Raw genomic sequence first — 21,246 nt, 5'->3', positions numbered from 1 at the left:
TAATTGTTTTAAGAAACGCGCAAAACATCTCTAGCTCTGCTTCAGTACAGCAACAAGCCACTTTCACTCATAAGCTATTTTTAGAAGTCATTATTTTGGAAAAATACATCTATAAGAGAATACTTACAGATTGTATATCTTGTAATGGTTTTTATGCTTTGAATCCAAAAACCTTAAATAGAAAAAAAAAGCATGTATTAATATACATTGCAATGATGTTGGACCTTAATTTGCAGCATCGTTAAGGCAGCATCCAGCACGTGCGGTTCTGTGTTCCAAGTCCCAGCTGGCCCTGAAATGCCTCAAAATCAAGGAGGCAGGGTGTTGCAAACCTCACTCGTACAAATAATCCAGTAGTATGGATGCAATTGAGGAGATCTGACCTGCAACTGAAATATTTATTGTATGGACCACAATCTGCGCTGATTTCTAAGATACCTGCACATCAATATATTAAGCTGAGGAAGGGTTGTTTATTTTCAAAGCAGAAAGCATCAATTACAGAAAGTATCTGTAAACACCTACTTCCAATTTAATCACCTATGCAAAATATTTTGCCACTGTGGTGTTTCCAATAAAAAAAAAAAAAAAGGCAGTTAAACTAATTTTCGTATTCCAGTCAGAACAGCCAGAATCATTTAGTTTAATACCAGGTTTCTAAAATGACCATTATTTGCCACTGAAGTCCGAGGACAGCACCCAATGGTATCCTGCGTTCAGAAAGGAGGAGAAAGACCACTATACTTTTTCACCCTCATTTAATTTTCATGCTTACTTTGTAACAAGAACTTCCCATACAAGCCTCGGAGAGCCAAACTGCAAACATGATTCATCAAAATTGCCACGATTATATATGATGTGTCACCTGGCAATGTTCAAGAAGAAATAACATACAAATGTTTACACTTAACATCATCAACAGTGTGTATCTGCACATCAGCCAGAAGGAATTTAATTAGCCATGACAGAACATGCTGTTCAAATTGAAAAGAAACACTAGCTGCTAAAATCCTGGAAAGCTCAAGCAAAAACAAACTCTGGTTATCAGTCATAATATTCCAGAAGAACCTAAAAGAACTCTGTGGCTAAACCGATGCGTTAAAATAAGAACAGATGTGAATGCTCCTTGTGCGGCATCAAGTATGAGATTCCAATTTCATCGGCAAAAGTATTTCACAGCTCCCACTGGCACCCCTGTTGGCAGACTTGGAGAGATTAAGGAAGATGGTGGACACGGCAATTTGTTCAGGAGATGACCCCACTTGTTTAAAACACACTGGAGAGCAAGGAGAGCTGACTCCGCTTCTGCCAGCAATAGCCACAAAGCTGAGCATAAGCTTTCACGCAAGTATTTTTCTACAGACAAAATTCCATCCGAAACCTCTCAAAGCATCAGTCACAGGAGACAGCCAGCAGTCCAGGTCGTACTTCTCAAACAATATCAGCATTAAATTTGTCAGGATACCAGCTCTTCAGAAAAAGCTTACTGGCTCAATACCAATTGCTCCGGAGCTCAAACACGTTGAATTTCTGCATAAAAAGCTCTTGGGGGGGGAAAAAAAAAAAAATCCACCATAAAGAGACAAAAGAAGCAGATGAGGACCTACTGACTGCAACATACAGCATTCTGCATGATCATATTTTGCGTGTTATTCTTGTTTAAAATTAAGTGGCAAACATAACACTACTTTAGCATCCAGTTCCCTACAGCCACTTAATTTATATCTCTCTGTATCTTAATTTGGTTGATTACACTTTTAGGTGATCACTACTCCTTTTGATCAGAGTGTTTATGGACAACTTAATAATTACATAGTCATTCCCTTTCAAGAGTCTAATTCACAGGTACCTACATAGTTAACCAATAAAGTACTTATTTCCTTCATACAGAAAGCAGCTGAAATCAATGCTGTGAATGGAAGAAGGCATCCAAAGACTACTGCCTATTATTATTTATTTGGGTTACTGCCATGTCATTTAGTCCAAGTCCAGCCTTTGCCCCATCCTACAATTTCTGAAGGTGGAGTCCACCAAGGACCACATATTTCACGTAGCGGATGCAATGCCCATATCAACTAAACGAAAAGCTGGCACTGACTGCTGGTAAAGGAAGACACCTAGATAGTTTGAGTTTGTGGGACAACCCTTTAACCATCCCAAAAAGACGGCAAAAGCTTCTTCTTGCGTGCAAGCTGTATGCAATGATACGATTAGAAAACACAACTTCACACCTCTGTTGACAATTCTAGCAGAGACAATTCTAGCAGAGACATACACACTCTGCAAGACTATTTACAAATTGCTACACTAAACCTCACCGAGATGACCAGCTCTGGAAAAGTGACTTCTCACCGCCGCTTGACAAAACAAGGTCGCTTCCGCAAGCCTGCTCAAATCCAGCCTCCGACATTTTCAGTGCCGTTCGTGGATAGTGAGCTGCGTCATGACGGTTAACTAAGCCAAACCGAAACCCCCTCGAACTCATCTGAAGCTAACTGCAGCTGTGCAGGGAAGTCGCTGACTCTCAGTTGAGGGTTACGATTCCTGCCAGCGTGGGAACCAAGGAGCCGTCTCAACGAACTTCTGTACAAACCTGGATGCAAACAATTACCAGCCAAATTCAAGCACCGCCAATTCTGCCCACCAATGATTATGAGAAACTTTCTGCGGCATCTCAAATCTGGGCGCAGCACCTTCTTGCCCAGATATACCTACTTCTAACTTTGCTGCACAACCATGCCCTGTACTGCATTATCCCCCCCATCCCCAAACATCAAGTCTCTTGGAGAACTACTGAACTTAGGACCTAAAATACCCAAAACCTCAAAAGCATCATACATGACTTAAAAAAAAAATAAAAAAAAATAAGAACCTATAATGCTAAAACCACTAACATTTGGCAGCTCCTGCCAAGTATTCAGTTTTTAATGCGACCTCTCGCACTACATTCGCCAGATTTGTCAACCAAATAAATCACAACGATGCTCCTAAAACACTAAGTACACCTTCCACAGTTGTAACCAGCAGTTCAGAGTAGAACACTATTCGATGTTAAAAAAGACAACCTGTAGTGTTTTGTTAGTCTTTTTACAAAATGTGCTATAAAGCATCACCAGCAATAACAAATTTTATGTGATTCTTCTCCTCATCCATAATTATTGAACACAGCCAGATGTAAATGCCTTTATCTCAAGTCACCTATATTTACTTGTTTTAATCTAAATTAACTTATCAAGCACTTCATTTATTGATTGAAGAAAGGATATGGGCAAGCATATTCTGAAACACCATCAGCTATCGGAGAAAACTCTCAACACCGTGAACAAGGGCATGGACTGACATCTTTCTAAAAGCAAAGAACCTCCTTTTACTCCAACATGATTTACTGAAATCAATTTTCATACTAAAAAGCAGGTCACATGTATTTGAGACCAAGCCAGAACAGCAGCCTGGCCTAAAATTCTTGAAAATAGCATTTTTGTTGTTTCCAACTTTTTTCAGGAAAGCTAGTAAGGCAACATCTACAAGATGCAAAAATTGTACCATTTCTATGAGTCAGAACACACATCCTTTCCTTAGGAGAACATAAATGAGTGCAGAAAAGGATACTTAATATTTACAAGAATAAGGTTAAGGAAAATAAAAAGAAAGCCTTACCTTACTACATCATCAATGTTGTTCCGGTATACTCCTTCAAGCCTCTCCGCAGGAAAACCCATAGCAATTATGTTTGGATAAATATCTGAATATGCAAGTCAAGGAAACATCCGCAAAGCATGTGACATTTCTACAATAGCATTAAACAGATATTAATCAAACATTTAACCATATCAAAGTCAGAGCAACAACTCTGACCGACTCCCATATGAGAACAATTCAGCTTCATATATGCAGAAATAAGGGATCTTTAAAAAAAAAAAAAAAAAGCTGAGAAAAAGGTTGGGGAAGGGAGGGAAAAACACCACAGGAGGGAAACTTTTGAAAACACAATACTTTGACCACAGCTGCTGTAACAAAAATCTCCTTACTCAAACGGGTAATTTATTAGAAGTCCGTGCTATCAAGCAGCTGATGGTTAACATCCATTAGGAAGGCAAGCCACTAGAAAAGCAGAGCCAAGTAATCCACTTCTATCGTACATCATCTCACTCGAATCACCAAAATGCTACATGCTGGTTGTTCCCTACAGTTTGAGTGGCATATTAAATCCAACAGGAAACTATTAAAATAGTCTGTGTGACTAAACTCCAAGACAGTCCAAATTAAAACCCATGTTCGAGTCCCCAGTGATCCCAAAATAGGTATATCACACAAAACAGCAAAACAAACAAAAAAAGTGCATTTCAGGCATGCAAGACCTGGCATGTTTACATTAAACAATAATGTTTTTATCCCTTTCCTTGATTTCTACATAACAGACCACTACAGAGGCCCAGGTAGCTCTGAATACCTACACGTAAGATATTGCAGTAGATGGGAATGTACAGATCTGAAAAGGATTATATATCTTATTCATAAAAAAAAAAAAGTCATTCCCCACTTCTGGAAAAATATTCTAGTTTCTTATTCCAAACTACCTGTAATTCACTTGCCAAAAGCAACCTGAGACAAAGAACTTAGGAAAAGTACCTCTTAGCAGAAACAAATTAGCACTAAGGGAAAAAGCCAAGTACAAATATTGTAAGTTTATATCCGAAGCTGATGTAGTAAAGAATTAAAAACAAATGGCCAGAAAATTACTGGTTATTTATTTTCCTGGTGGTGTAATAATGTATGGATTTTAATTTTTTATTTTTTTTTTAAACAGAACTCGAGAAAAGAATGTACTCCCAAGTTTTAAACATTATTAGAAATGATAATGTAGTGAAGAAGCTTCACTGAAAAGCAAAACAGAAATGAAACTAGCAGCTCAAAAACAGACCATACCCTACCACATTAACATACTCCTCCTCAAACTAATTTTAGGAGTAAGAACAAAGCATGATATGTTTGAAGCTGGCCCTGCTTTAAACAAGGGGGCTGAAACAGGTGATTTCCAGAGGTCTCTTTCCACCTAAATTACTCCACAACTGTAAGAATCGTGTTGGTTTTTATGGTTAAAATCTAACAAAGCTCCAAAGAGTAATCATCAGAATGGAAGACACTGCAGCAGCTTCCAAGATGTTAATATTCCAGTTACTTGTACACAAAGAAAAGCCTGAAGTAGGATACTAACTAATTTACTCCAGCCTTGCAGAATTCCCACGAGCCTAAGTACTCACAGGGAAGCAGCATGGACCAAGTTCTGCATTTACACAGTTAACTAGAAGACTTAAGAAAAACATTACGAAGTGAATACACGGAAATAATGTTTTCTGCTCTCAAAAAAAAAAAAAAAAAAAGAAAAGAAAAGAATTAGCATTTACTATGTTGTAATCCAAGTATTAATAGACATTGGTCTGCCTGGACTATTCAAAAGATGATTTATGCAGACAATGTGAAAAATATGAAAGCTTTTGAGAAATCCAAATAAACAGCTGTAGCTGCCTTAAATACCAACACCGAAAGCGGTTCTCGTCTGGTCTCCAATTTATACTGTACTTGCCCAAACCCTAAAAGCAGCTTATCTTAAAAAAACAAACAAACAAACAAACAAACAAAAAACCAACCCACACACCAAAAAAACCCCACACACCCAAAAAACCCAAACCCCAAACATTAAGTTGCTTAACTTCCAGAGCTTGTGATAACTTCAGATACTATCAAATCACACAAATCTTAAACTTCAAACTTCACTCTGAATGCATTTTACTCTGCAAGCAGTCCACACCCCTTTGTTAAATTAACAAAAGGCGCTATATAATTAGCAGTGTATTTACTATTTTATCAGTGACTACTTGCCATAAGCAGAAGAAACTGGCTATAAATCATATATTGCCCTATTAGCAGTGAGTTACCTGACTTTCAGCTCGCATATCCCATCACTCCCTCCTCGTTCTTGATTTCTACCTACTGCCAGTTGGAGCATTTATACTCAAAAGCACCTCCTTGTGTGTTCTGCTCTGAGCAGCAGGGCTATATAAACTACCAGAGCAAAACAAGCCAGTATACTAGCCTGCTTTCCACAGCACTTCTCTGTAGAAGATGAGCGTTCATGCTAGCAACAGGGGTAAAATAAATTCATTCTGACACACCACATCAAAACAAAACTACGGTATCAGCCATGAGAGATACCCAAACTTCACCAAATTACTGTGCGACTTGCTCAAATTTCTATTCGCAGTCATGAGCTTTACTACACATTTTTTCTTCCATGCCTTTCAGCCCACAGTTTGTGTTCAGATGCTTTTCTTCTGCTGTTGGCTTTTCCTCTCCAAGAGGCTCAGAAACGAGACGCTTTCCAGGACTCCCAGCTGGTGCAAGATGGAAGCGAAGCAGACAGACGCCCCAAGCGAAGGGAGCAGAACATCTTAACAGCGGTGTTTCCAGCTTGCAGGCTCACAGACTTCTCCAAACACCAAAGCCTCAAAATACGCAGGCAGAGAGAGAGATAAAAAGCTCCAAAATAACCCGGGCGGTCTCACGCTTTTGGAAAGCACGATCCCCTTTTGGCTCCCGCATCTCATGTGACCCCCTCTCCCCTCCCTCGCTCCTCAAGGGCTGTACGTGTACCGTTCGTGCATAGCTCGCAGGCGTTTCGTCTTTTAAACAGAAGCAAGCCAGCAGAATTGGATGCTTAAGCTTAACTGTGCATCATTATAGGTGCATTTTTCAACCCAGAGCTGGTATCGCAAAAGGTGTTCCACGATATGCCAGTAAGCAAAGAAAATGGGGAAAAAAGACTTCAGATGGGGGAAACTGGGGAGAGCACAAATCAATTTACTGATGCCGGTTCAGTAAAAGTGTTGTGTGCTGTGGAGTTTTGCAACCTGACAGCACAAAAACTGAAGTGGCTCTGAAAAACAAATATCCAACAGTGAGCCTGGCGGGGGAGGGCTGGTTTTAGAAAATTTTTTTTTTTTTTTTTTTTTTTAAAAAAACAGGCAGGGCAATTTCTCCCCCACCTAAATATAAGCATCCTGAAGTACCTTACTTATTATCTCAAAGTATTAGGCTGGGATGCAATTCACACACCACTGCTGACTCACTCTTCTGTCTGCTAGAGATCTGGCATTAAGGGACATTGGCCGCCGTGAGCAAATGACACCCTTCCATGGCACAGGCTTCACCTGCAGCCAACCAAAGCAAGCAACAACTATCACAGAATGGTTTGGGTTGGAAGGGACCTTGAAGATCATCCAGTTCCCAGCCCCCTGCCCTGGGCAGGTACACCTCCCACCAACCCATGTTGCTCCAAGCCCCGTCCAACCTGGCCTTGAACACCTCCAGGGATGGGGCAGACACAGCTTCTCTGGGCAACCCGGGCCAGGGGCTCACCACCCTCACAATCAAGAATTTCTTCCTAATATCTAATCTAAATCTCCCCTCTTCCAGTTTACAGCCATTATCCCTCATCCTATTACTGCATGCCCTTGTAAAAAGTCCCTCTCCAGCCTTCTTGTCTGCCCAGCCTGTACTTGTGCATCACAAAATATATTCATATCGCTGGTGAAGATCATTTTGTCTTTTGAAAAGCATGCTGAAGCACCACGTTGCTTTGCAACTCTTTGGTTGGTTCAAGCAACTGAAGAATGCCTTTTGCTTTATGGAGTAACCCAAGATGGAAGAACAGAGTGACAATGCTGTTTGCAGATGATCTAAATCTTTAAGCAAAAATAGCAGTTTCATCACTTAATTGAAAAATCTGCCACAAACCCCAAGCTCTTCCACCCTTCCTCTCCTGTGAAAAGATGCCCCAAGATCTGCAGCAAGTGAAGGGGACAATTGTTACTGCAACAGTACTAGCTTGCTTTTTTCCTGCTGCTGAGGAACGAAACAGTCCTCCTCCGGGACAGCCCGTGATCACCACACAGAAGGGTACGGAGCTGAGCCAGTTATAGGAGCAGCCATCCACCGAGCATCACCTTCAGCAAGTTCTCCTACCACCAGCCACGCTCAACAGTTCAGAGACACAGCTTTCCACACCACAGTTAATTTAACATTGATTTCCAAAGTTGAAGTGAAGATATTTGCTACCAAGACAAGGTTTCTTACAAAGGAGCTTGGTAGCTGGGCTTACATTCAAAGCAAGAATTCTGAGTCATCATGAAATCAGTAATGATACTGACAATTTTAGAAATCTGGAAGAATTGGTGTTTTAAAGCATGCGACAAGTTCATTATCAATTCCAAACTTTGGGGTTATTTTAGACGGGCAAATGAAAACGGATAAAGCCTCAGCCATTTATTGAGGCAGTTCTACAACACATGCAAAACAAATTAACCAAACTGTCGTAACGACCAAAATTTGAAATGGGCTTTATAAAAAAACGTAAAATAAACCCTGCCACGTTTTGCCAAAGTGGCTCTTTCCTAAGAAACCCATTCCCAGAAATGGTTTTAACAGTGTTTAAATCACTCATTCCTTTCTCAATCTTGTAAACATGGAGGCTGGGATTCTAGTCAGTAATCATCATAAAAATACACGTGACAGACTCACAATACACAACAGCAAAACACTAAAATGCCAACCTCTACTCAAGTTCATACTTCTAACTGCAAAACTTCAGCTTTCAAGTGACCAAAGACGACACTACGCTATACCCAAAAAACCTTAAAATGAAAACACCCAATAATTTGATAAGCTACCAAAGGCCACAACGAAAAAGCGATGCTTCGTCAATACTGACGACATACCAAGGCAAATAATCCGTACGCTGCTTCAGAAACACCACTGCTCTAATGCTGTTCATAGATTCAACAAAACACTGTTCTTAAAGCCTGAAATCATTCCCACAAGCTAAAGATGATAGTCTCTCCAGTTGCTATGAGAAAAATCCTGTATCATTATGTAAATCAGCAGTTATAATCACTTTCAAAAATAGCTGTCTATATAGTCACATCGTGCTAAACTCAAATTAAGGAATATGCAGCATACACTTCACATTTTATATATACATACACAAAAGCAAATGACTTGTATTGGTCCTATAACTGACTTTACTCACAAATTTAGCTTTTTTTCCCCCAATAATGGAAGGTGTCCAAAAAAGCATACCGAAACATTTACCAATTCTTAAAGTTCTTAAACAGCCACAAGAAAGTTGCAACAGCTATAGCCTTTCCTGCGATGATCAACATTTTCAATTAATATCTAGAACATGAGTCACTAGAATTTTCTAAGTAATTTTATTAAGTCCTATTTCAAACAACGTGTTTAATCCCTTATCCTCGCTCTGCTCATGAAGGCGGCTATAACAGAAAAAACAGAAAGCAAATGACCTAATCTTCCTATTTTATAAGCATGTTAGAGCATGCAGTGCGTAAGAATTTACATATAGCTTTACTTTTTTAACCCACCACTAACGACAGATTTTAAATCAAAATGCAAATAAAAACCAACCTTATACCTCTTGCCCTTTACAACCCAAGGCTTCTGGAAGCCCTGCCAGGCGTCAGACTTATCTTTCTTTAAAAAGGAAATTTAAAACAAGCTGAGCATTGCTGAAGCTGTGAGTGATGGTCACTGCTCAAGTCATGCTTTGCAGCTAAAAACTTACTGCAAAACCTGAACCTGACACCTGCAAATAAAAGGACAACAGTCCATTTTTCCCGACCCTCAGTTTCCAGCTTCCAAATACGAATCTTATTTAACAAAGAACAGATTTATATTGCTTAATCTATGGCCTGAAAAAAGCTTCACAACTGCCAGGAATGCAAATTTTCACTTCCAGTTGAGGCAAGCAAGGCATGTACTTGCTTTAATCCGCTCCTAAACAGCCCACTCCTCATTCGCCCGCCAGCTGCTGTCACAGTTTTGCTCCGCTATGCATCACCCATCACCCTCCTGGCTGCAGAGAGCCACAACGCAAAGGAAGCCAGCCTCCAGTGTGGGGTGGCCAAGCTGTCAACTGCTAAGTCCCATTTGACAGCGACACCAAAGAGCAGAGGAACAACGTGACTTTGAAGTCTCCAAAAGTTGCTTTGTTGTCTCAATTTGCTTGCAATTTTCAGGAACTCTGACTTCAGTAACCGTGCAGCGTGGTCTAGCAGTGCATCTGGCCCTACCAGCTATGAAATGTTAGCGTGCTAACCTCAAGCCCTTTTAACTCCAGCTTAAACAAGTCTGTAGAGCAACGGCAAGGAAAAAAAAATTACTTTTTTTGCTGTTCAACAGCTTGACAGCCTGAAGCTACAGGGGGAGTGTTACGAGAAGTGTCCACACTCCATCCTCAAACAGATTTAAGAGTCCTGACAAATGGCCAAGCTCTTATTAGTGCCATTTTCTTGACAGCATCCCTAAAAAAAAAAAAAAAAAAACCACGACATAGGAAAATATACCCAGGGAAATCCAGAAAAGTTTCCTAGCATCTATACTGTTTAGCCTGTACACATGCATAACTTTTTCTTAAGGTGGCATTTTCATTAGCCAGCATGAAACGCAAAATAAGTTTACTATTTTTCTATGAGTCTAGATAATCAGGAAGTATAGAGGAAATGAACAGGAAGAAAGTTCTTCAGAGCAAAGGAGGATTCCTTGTAGCCAGCCAGCTGCACTTGCCAACTCTACCATCTGTGCCTTAAAGAACAAGAAAAGAGACCAACTCAGATGTGGCTGAGAGAAACATTTTATGATTTAGAAGAAATGCATTTAACCCCTTAATGCTCAGTATTTCAACTACAACCCTTTTTCTTCTTTTTTTTAATTTTTTAATAATTTTTTAATCTTTCAGCGTGTAATTTAAATGCAGCAACATAGACAAAGAACAACAAAACCACAGCTCCTTCGTATATGGGGGGGCAAACCTGTCCAGATGAGGTCATGGGGCTGACAACAGGTCTGGAGGGGAACTCAAATTCCTGCAGCGCAAAGAAGCAAATCAGAGATGCTTGAAAACGATACTGCCAGATTGTCTCAGGAACCAGCTACATCCTCAACTCACTTCCATCTCATAGCAGGATTTTTGGACGTGCTTACTATATTGCATTTGGGATGCGTTCCCAGAGCAAGAGTCTCTCCCCTCCCGTGAGGTGTACGAAATGTGTCTTGGAGCTCTCAGCCAGACGGAGGCTTTGCTGAACAGCTAATATGGTCAAGAAGACTGGAAAAAGAAACCACACAAGCTACACAATAAGCAGCAGACTTTTTTTTTTTTTTTGCAAAACATGGTACCAACATGAAACTTCACAGCATAAATACAAAAGACGGTAACAGAGGAGCATGAAAGAAGACGATGTCTACTCTACAGAAGAGCTTATTCGGACAAAGACTGAGAAAAATATGCCTTAAACTTTCATTTCAACATGGGCTGGAATCACAAATAAAGACAGGAAAGCACGCAGATAGTAAAGCAAACATGAGCTTGCTGTCAAGAGCTGCAAATCCCTCTAAAATGGCTGATGATATTACAGAACACCAAAAAAAAGCTACCCTTCCCATTAAGAAAAAGCCATGACCAAACAGAAGCATAACAAACGATGCTACAGCACACTATAGTATTCACATAAAATCCAACAGAAAGAACTCTACAGCTGAGGAGTCAAAGATTGGGCCTCAACTCCCTACCCAACATCAAGTCCAGGTCTACAGCACTGAACAAAACACAATCCCAACAAGTTTCTAGAGGTGAAAACATGCGGAGGGCCAGTTAAGAAGGCATTTTGCTTCTTCCAAAGCCGGAGCAGAAACGGCGTCCCACCTTATCACACCTACTCTGGCATCCCAATTAGCAGCAGCAACACAGCAGCCCAAGGCCAAGAGCTGTGCCAGTGGCAAAGGACAACTCTACGTGCAAGGCTGAGCAGGAAACACCTCTGCTGAGTGGATCTTCTCAGTAGGAGGCAAAGCTTGACCGTGGCATCTCAGTTTGAGATTTCCAAAGTGACAAATTTACCTATTTTAACCCACGAACCCAACTCAACACCAATTCTTTCAAGGCAGAGTACAGGACCTCCCTGGTACATGTTCTCAGTGCACTACCACACTTTGCCGGATTCTCCTTTAAAGAAGCCCGATGCGTACTTAAGCACAACCTAACCTCCAACACCCACAGAAAAATACAAGAATTTTATTCAGTAAAAAGCAGCCAGCACAGAGAGTCACTACTTTGATATTTACTGACAGGAAGTGAAAAATGGCTCAGTCTCAACTTTTTGCAAGTCTGAAACGACGTCCAAATCTTTCAGAGACAAGTGAATTTAAAATAGGTACCGGGCTAGAGGACAAATATGTCACACTAAAAAGCTTTATAACACAATAAGCTACAAACCCTAGGATTTGTATGAATTTATCAAAGCTTAGTTTGGGGAGAGGGGAGAGTGGAAGGGTGGTGTGATCCAAGAGAAGATAAAGGTGAGCAGCAAAAGACGACATAAGGCCATCCTCATAAACTGTTTCTCAACCAACAAGCCCCGGGTAGATTGCTAGATTTCATTAGAATGAAATTATGACTTTCTCCTCTAAATGTTAGTATAATAAAAAAAAAAAAAAAAAGGACATTACTTCTCTAACTCACCCACACACAAGAAATTAAAGAATAGAAAATACACAACTACTTCAATTCCAGCCCGATATATAGCCAGGCAATGCACTGAAGTAAGCAGAGGCCTCTAAGAAAATTAATCGTGCAATTAAAAGCTATTATACTACAGCTCCACAAAGGCAGAATTAAGTTTTATAAAGACACTTCTTAAGCACTTCGCTACAAAAAAACTGGATATTAAGCAGTTTTTATGCACTGCTGCACGTTGGGGCTGCGAAGCTGGGACTTCATCTTTAAAGGGAACAATGCCAGCTTTTGCAATAGTAATCTTCCCAAACACAGAGCAGTCGAGTTTAATTTTTTTAGCCGCACAGCCAATTACCATTTGAATCACAGAGCCCACTACTTTAGCTACGTTGCCTAAAAATCGTTATGAAGATAACCTAGATTTATGCAGCATGATACACGGCCTAATTGACAATTATTTAGTTGCATTCTACAAAACTTTTTTTTTTTTCAGGGCCTCATAGGCAAGACGGTAAACGAGGCAGATGACAAGCGGAGCAAAGAGGATGCTAGCTTGAATTAGAAACTGGAACAAGGATTTGTTTACATCTGAAATATGAATCTGGGAGTAAGACACGTTCAAAAACTAACAGCAATCTCTGAACCCAAAGCAGAGTCAACCACCCACAAAGCATTCCTGTTTCTGAAAAGTTCATAAGTGGCTCTGTGGAACAGGATCGTTCCCATATTTTCAAATAAATTCCCTTCTTACAGGCCGGAAATCACCATCCCAGTAATTCACATGAATGCACAAACGTGCACAGCTTTAATCCCCAAAACTTTCACCGAAGTGCCAAATCAAAGCAGCTCACAACTACCCTAGTATTTAAGATGAGGCATCATCTCCAACAATCACTACTCACAACTCCCGGCTATATCCCATTTACCCCCCCCCCAAAAAAACTATGCAATAATTAATCTTCAATATCCACCGGCACAGTAAACGAATACAAATCATATGGAGCTCTGAGCTTCAGATTACTCGCTGGGTACTCGAACTAGAAAGGAGGTGGGCTTTTTAAAAGGGAGTTAGTTATGACTAATGACAGCAACTTCGGTCTGTAATGTAATTAAGGGATTTGACAGCTCAACTGCCTATTCCCTCCCTTTTCTTCCAGTTTGTCAGAACACAACCATTGTCCCTTAAATCATTATACAAGAACCATTTTCTTGTTTAAACATGTTGTAAGGGAAGACTCTAGGCTAAGGTAGCAGGGGTATAATTTGTCAGCTTATGCAGTATTAATGTGGCAACAACATTAATCCATTTAAAATATAATTTCATTTAAGAAACTATTCAGAGACTCACAACTCATAAAAGCAACTCGGTAGACAGAAACTTTGTACATAAAATTTCAACTCTGTAGTTATTACATTCTGAAGTTTAGTTTTGTCATGGCTTTACAGGGGGTTTTAACATAATGTGTTAATAAAACACATTCTTTCATTCGTATTATTGCTGAACAAATTACATCAATTGCTTCCACAAGAAGAGGATTTAGGTGTCGAAGTCATCCTACAAGGAAGAAAACTTGAACACAGAGTCACCTTTCTTCTGGAAGAAAATCAGAAAATTCTGTAGTCCTCTACACGGTGTTTTAACACATCATTTAGCAAACACCAGCTTTCTCTACAGCAGTCGCTGTACTTCAAAGCCTTTTGGTAACTAAAAAAAACCAAACCCTTCTCAAATGAGATGTATTAAGCGTAGCACTGGATAGCACTGGAAAAACACATTTTTGTCCCACAGAAATCTGCCGATCACCAGCCTAGCAGCCATCAAGAGACAACTAATCTTTCTGCATGTATTATACAGCGGCAATAATAGCCATTTCAAGTGTTGCATAAGCTCCACACTCAAAGCTATAGCCTTTCCCTAAATACGCCGCAGCCATCTCACAAAGTCAGTGGAAGTCACATGTAGGACAGAAAGGCCTTCCTGACTAGCACAAGTTCCTAGAAAGATGCACTTTCAAAATTCATCAGCCTCCTTCAAGACTCAGGTTGGCCCCGGTGTTGACACTAGGGCCATCCAATTGCACCCAGAGCTAAACCAAGAGCTTAACGGGCAGGATTTTCAGAAGTCCTCAACGCTGACCTAACTGTCCTCACCAAAATCACTGCCTAGCCTCAACAAAGATAATTTCTCAAGGGCTTCAAGTGCCAACACCTCATCAGTCTTATTTTAAGAGATAATGAACATGAACTTGGGATTTTCCTTACAAAAAAAAAAAAAAAGCTCAAATCCAGTATCAGTCCTAGGAAAGCCTGCACTTCATTCAGCCTTACCTTCTTAACCTTCTTAATGTTTAACGGCAAAGCTTTGGATGTTCTGAAAATTTCACACACTTAACTCAGCTTACAAACAGATTTCAATAAAGATTAGCTTCAGTTGCTTTTTTTCTAAGAGCTCGCCAGATAAGAAAATTTTATCAAGTGCCCACGTTAGCCACACATGTTTCTTTCCTCACCTTGAAAAGAACATCCAGCCGTCACTTCAACAGCAGAGCTACGTGAAACCAAGAATAAGTTTGCAGCTTTTGGCAATTTGGAAGTGTGCACAGGGAGTTATTTTTTAACTTCATGTTTAGCTTGTGCAAACAGTCTCCAGCGACGCTGCACATTGATTAAAAATTTCTGATGATGCAAGATGAAGTAGTCCGTTAGGAAGCCTGCACTACATTTAAGCAAGCGCAAAGAGATGAGCCGTAATTTGTCAAGTATGTTTTAAGCCCCCTTCCAAGCAACCGCAGTCAAAAAGCAAGGCAGAAAGGGACCAGGGTTACTCTGAATGGATGCACTTGCTCCAGCGGTGGGGGTTTTACTGTCAAACAACACTAGCCACAAATATGCACGTACTATGGCAATATGTCAAAGGGTTGGGTTATTTTTTTTAGGTTCCAAGGAAAAGTAAGTGATCCAGCACGTCTCTAACCCCAGAAGAGAAAAATGCACGAACACACTCGCGCCTATCACCACCTTGCTTTCTCCATCTGGACAATTCAAACATCTTTATCCTTGGTAAGCACAGAAAGACTCATTTTCCCAGGATCAAACACATCCTAAAGCAAGCAGGTAATCGAATCAAACTCAGAAAAGTCCCCAGCCAGTGGTGTTTTACTGCTGTCTATTCAAACAGACTTCTTGGACAAATTCAGAGCAAAACTGGCATGAATCTTCTTGTCCAAAACCCAAGATCGTCCGAGGCTCCAGAAGCAAAACGAGTCTGTCGGGCTCTTAACACTGCTAAGTAACATGGTTTACTCCGGAACAAAGAAATACTTTTCCACCAATAAAATGCGTTGCCAGTTGGTTTCTTCTAGTTTCTTCTAAACCCTTACCAGCCCTTGCTGCACTTGTGTGCAAGAACAACCTATTACAAAACATCTAATAAACTTCAATTTTAAAATGAAACCAAATATTTTAAACGAATGGCATTTCCAACTCGGGTGCTATTTTTAAATGCGGTACGTACCTCATGCCACTAATTCATTTTTTTCCTGGAAGCTAAGCCATTTTTGAGTGACGTCACATAATTTAAAATTTCATTTAAAATGCAAAGAGCTTTAGGACTGCAAATAGCATAAAGCAGTACGATATTCTAAGAAGCTCCCACTCGCAATTTTAGCATTCTCTGCCTTTCATTACGTGAGACAAACTACATGTGAGACTTGTAAATAAACTGCACCCAACATCTAATCTTTACTCAATATTGCTACAGTTTATATGACTATATAGGTCACGAGCTACACATGCTTCAGTTAAGTATCAGGGTAGGCATGCTCTACCCTACATTCGGGCTAGATGGCCATTTTCATGCATAACAGAAGGCCTGGAAATACGAGACAAAGTTTAACCAAAGCTATAATGGGCACAAGAAGCAGTTACCCAATTTTTTTCCACTTTTCTCTCAAATAGTTAAACCACTTGCTAAACTGAAGTTCCACACGGACCTCTTAAGAGACACCAGCAATCAATGCAACATGCAAGATTTGCATGCGAGCATTCTCTCTTCACTGTTCCCTGCAGTAAAATGGTCAACAACCAAGCCACACAATTTCAGAAATACCAAAGATTATAATGCCTCAGAAAATATACTGACCGTTGCATCATGGAGAAATGCAGCCATCTTAGAAGAAAGCCATTAATCCAAACTTTCCTCCTCACCCATTTGTACCAAAAGGTATCCAGTACAGAAATAAAACAGAAACCCAAATGAATCGGGAATAAATACAGTATCTGAAATAAAGTATTAAAAAGCTGACTTAATGTCTCCACCTTTAAAACCCTTTCCTCTTCTAATTTCAATTTTTTTTTTCCCCAAGAGGTGCATGAAAAGACTGTTCAGAGAGAAAAGAACATTTGATTAGATGAAAAGTAGTGTCAATACATTTTTTAAAGACATTTGTTTCACAATTAGCATGCAGAACTAGTCTTCTATTGTGCACGTAGAACTACTGATTTTGAGAAGTCACTATTTCCCTTTTCTAAAAGCCTACATTATCCACACAAGAAGAATTCCTAACCAACTCGTCAGGAACGGAGAGTCCCAAACGTGATGTACCGTACCATCAGCTCTAGTTTTAAAAAGATTTGACACAGCCCAACAGAGAAAACAAAGAGGTCCTCGAAGGGGACTTTGGCACTCCAGCACCTAACCAAGTCCGCCTGTGGGCACTCAGGTGTTCCCTGCCACATCTTGGGAGAATCAGCCAAGACCGAACTATAAAAACTGCAAGTCTTCATCCACCTGGGACACTGAGACATGAACCCTCCCTCAAAGATGGGCAGAAGACAACACAGACCACAGAATACAGGCTGGACATCAGGCACCTCGTCTGGATTCGCTGTAGAGATTCATTTTATTCTCCGCCTCCCAAAGCTTAGGTAGTAATCACCACCTCCTGAGTATTTTGGAGCCACCACCACTGGACTACTCGTACAGAAATATCTACTGCAGGAGAAATTCGCACCTCCATTTCCCATATCCCAGCTAAATGCCCAAACCACTGGGCTATCCAATTCATGTCAGTCTTTCTCTTTTAGCCTGACAGATGCAGCTACCCTGAAATAACCAGTAATCTGTAACACAGGACACTCTTACAGATACGGGTACTCAGGGAAACTAAGCTAACCGACAGCGCAAATGCAGATGGTAGCGTTGTTTCGGTCTCAAAATTTTAAGCTCCAGCACACGGTGAGAAGTACCTTTGAGAACTTAAACTCTGGTCCTCCTACCACGTGCCGCATGCCTTCCTAAACAGCTTGCTTAGGTGTCAAGTTGTCTCTTTCTTCCTCGAACATCACATGGTTGGAGAACTAACTCCCAGCTCGGTTCTCTGTCTATACATGTAAGGTTATTTTCCAGCTACCAGGTATGTTGAGCAACAATTCCATCAAGGCCCTGCAAAAGCTATATCTCCAAGAAGGCTGCACAAAGTGATAAAAAAAAAAAAAAAAAAAAGAAACTTGCACTTCTGCAGCAACATCAGCCTTCAAGCAAAGCCATTAGACTGTGCAGGCAGCAGTCTTCATTCATTAATTGTCTGTTCAAAATGTGCAGCTATGAGAAAAAAAAAACAAACACACAAACGGACTCAGCATAAGCTTCTTCCAAAGACATTTTTGCAACCATGAAAAAAAGCAAACCCACCTTTCTATAAATTTCATTACAGCCAGGTACTCCTTTTAGAAAAACTAGCCTAAGCCCCGTGTTCAGTGGCCTACTTCTAATGCAAAATTCTAAGAATAAAATTAACGAGACAAAAAAATAAAAAATAAGCAATAAACTCAATTTGGCGTATCATTAGCAACCTTAAGCAAGAAAATCCAGGCTCAACGTTCAATAATTTTCTTGCCAGGAGCAGATTACTAGTTAAAAAGATCTGTTTGGGTCCAAAAAAATCTCTCCCTACCAATGGCACATCTGGGCACAGATATCTGAAACACCAAACTCTTCAACTGGGAAGCCAAAACCTCATCGTTTTGCCACCACTTTTTTTTTTTTTTTTTTTCATAACCCCAAAGTTCCCGGCAAACCCATCGCTCAAAGAATCAAAAAACCTAACTCAGGCTTCTGTTGTTAAGTCAGCAGCAGAGTGCTGCACTGGCCTATGTCAGCGTTACGGCAGCCTTAGTCATAAGCCAACATGCAAACATTTAAAAATGCAAGACTAAAATTCTATTTTACCAGTACTGCGAACAGAACGCAGGAATTACGTACCAGAGCTGCTGCTTTTTAACTAAAAGCCCAGCAGCCACCTGCTAAAGTCAAGAACCTCTCAGGCCACCTTAAAGCCAGCAAAATTTTAGGCCAAAGCTCAGTGCAACAGCAGGAGCTCTGTGCTAGTTACAGATGTTACTGGGTTTGATCCTGCCCAAGAACTGGATTTATTTGTAGCACTTGCTATGACACAAGTGTAATTGCTCCAAAACCTGTTAAAATTTCACCCTGATCCTGTTGCAGAACAGAAAGCGCTCTCTCTATAGGGATAAGCCTAGCTCTGAGTACTACTGTCAATATTCATTTTTCCTAAGACAGTTCCAACTTTTAAGCAAGGTTCCCGCTTCAAAACCTCTCAAACACAGTCATGATCGTTCTCCACCACAGAGAAAGACCGTGCCCACAGCTCAGCCCCTACATACGATTAACTCCGCAAGGCATTCAAAGCTAAACATCTGCCTGCCGCCGTTACAGCGCATCTGCTCGAAAGGCCACCAAAACTATACGCTAGCAATGCTTCTATGGTTTGACTCATTAGTGGTAATTGCATGCTAATTACATATTCCAGAATTACAATCCTCCTCGACGAGACCCAATGCGCTCTCGTTTGTAACACATCTCCGTGTTTACTGTATCCGAAATTATGCCAAAGCGCAGTTCGCACATCGCCTTAGGAGAAGAGGTAGTTTTTATATATATATATATATATATTTTTTTTTGTAATTTGGAAGAAGCAATTGCCACCTCTCGTCGTCGAGAGCTTCGCTGCATCACACGGCAACCGAGCCCGAGCTCGGCCTTACGGAACGGATGAAAATCAGGGCAGAGCGCAGGGGCTTCACCTCTCCTGCCGCACGAGCTTGAAGCAACCCGAGGAAAGCCATAGGCCTGCCACGATTACATTTGCAATTCAAGACGAGTTACTCTATTAAAATAAAATTTAAAAAAAAAAAAAAAAAAAAGTGCTCTGGACAGGCATATTTGCTATGCCAGCCGAAAAAAATCAACACAGCCAGAGATAAGGGGCAGCCCCGCGTTGCTCCCCCGGGCCTTGGGGGGGGGGGGGTTGATGGCGGGGGGGGGAGGGAGGGGTGGCAGCAGGCAGGCCGGCTGCAGTCTCCGAGGAGCGCTAACGTTAATCCTCGCCATCACGGAGCTCCCGTTAATCCGGGCCCCCGGCCGGACAAAAGGAGGCCGAGGAGGAGGAGGAGGAGGCGGCGGCGGGGGAGGGCGCGGCGGCCCCCGGGGCGAACGCCGGCGGCAGCCGTCGGGCCTCGCCGGCGGAGCGGCAGCGGGAAGGGCGTTAGGTAACCGCCGCGCCGGTCTGATGCAATAGCTGTACGTGCGGGCGCCCGGTACCGGGCCCCGTCGCCGGCGGGAGGATACAGGTCAGGTCCAGGTCGAAGCCATCCTCCTGGTATCGCCTTTTGTTCCTGCTGACGATCTCTTTGATGATGGCGGTCATGTCTGGCAGCCGGGGGCCGCTCCGGGACAGCGAGCAGGAGCCGGGCGGCGGCGGGGAGCGGGGCCGGGAGGCGGCGGCGGGCCGGCGGCCGCCGGGCGGCCCCGGGAGCGGGGCCTGCTGCGCCGGCGGCTCAGCCCCAGGCGGGCCCGCCTCCCCCCGCGGCGGCGGCGGCTCCCGGCGGTGGCGGCGGCTGCCCCCTCCTCCTCCTCCTCCTGCCGCCGCTGCGCCGAGCGGGGCGGGAGCAGCGGCGGCGGCGGCCGAGCAGAGAGGCTCCGAAGCCGGGCCGAGTCCCTGAGGGTGCCGCCGCCGCCGCCGTCTTTGAGGCGAACGAAGCGGAGGCGGAGAGAGCAGCTCTCCGGCGCTCCGGGCCCCAGCAATGGTGACAGCGGCGCGGGGCGCCCCCCCGGCCCGGCCCCGCTCCGCCCCGCTCCGCTCCCCGCCCGGGGCGGCGGCGGCGGCGGTGGCGGTAGCGGCGGCGGGCCCGGAGCCGCGCTGTAGGGCCGCGCCGCCGGGCGGGCGCTCCGCGGCGGGGCAGCGGCGGCGGCGGCGGCTCCTCAGGGCGTGCGGGCCGGCGGCGCGGCCTGGTTCATCCTCCCCCCCGGCCTGCTCCGCGCCCAGCAGCGCCGCGCCAGCGCTAGACTCCCATCATGGCTGCAGCTTCCGAGAGGGGAGGACGGCGCCGCCCCGCCCCCTCCGCCGCCCCGAGAAAGTAGTCCCCCACGAACCGCCCGCCCCGCCGCCCCACCTCGCCCCCGCCCGCCCTGTGTATGTCGTACCCCTCCCTTCCCCTCCCCGCCGCACAAGCCCTCCCCCCAGCCGCACCCCGCTCCCGCCGCCCCGCGTGGGGGTGTTGGGGGGGGGGGGGGGGGGGGGGGCGGCGGGCGGAGGGATACAGGAGGCGAGGGGAGAGGCGGCTCTGCCGCGCCGAGCGGA

The 21,246-nt window shown here is 43.0% G+C and overlaps 1 protein-coding gene across 1 annotated transcript in view; it reads right to left on the bottom strand.

Annotated features, from left to right (window-relative positions):
• The window catches only part of PTEN (phosphatase and tensin homolog), a 48,456-nt gene extending 28,104 nt beyond the window's left edge, over positions 1-20,352 (bottom strand). The window contains exons 1-3 of the mRNA XM_082486595.1: positions 20,235-20,352; positions 3,658-3,742; positions 128-172 (exon numbers count right to left, since the gene is read on the bottom strand). Coding sequence (XP_082342721.1) covers positions 128-172; positions 3,658-3,742; positions 20,235-20,313 — 209 coding nt within the window. The 5' untranslated portion in view covers positions 20,314-20,352. The remainder of the gene's footprint in view (positions 1-127; positions 173-3,657; positions 3,743-20,234) is intronic.
• Between the last annotated feature and the right edge of the window lie 894 nt (positions 20,353-21,246).

Source organism: Vanellus vanellus (genome assembly GCF_965231255.1).
Source record: "Vanellus vanellus genome assembly, chromosome: 7".
In the NCBI taxonomy this organism is placed as follows: Eukaryota; Metazoa; Chordata; class Aves; order Charadriiformes; family Charadriidae; genus Vanellus; species Vanellus vanellus.
Note: the sequence above shows the minus strand (reverse complement) of the source record. Positions and strands in the feature narration are given on the sequence as shown.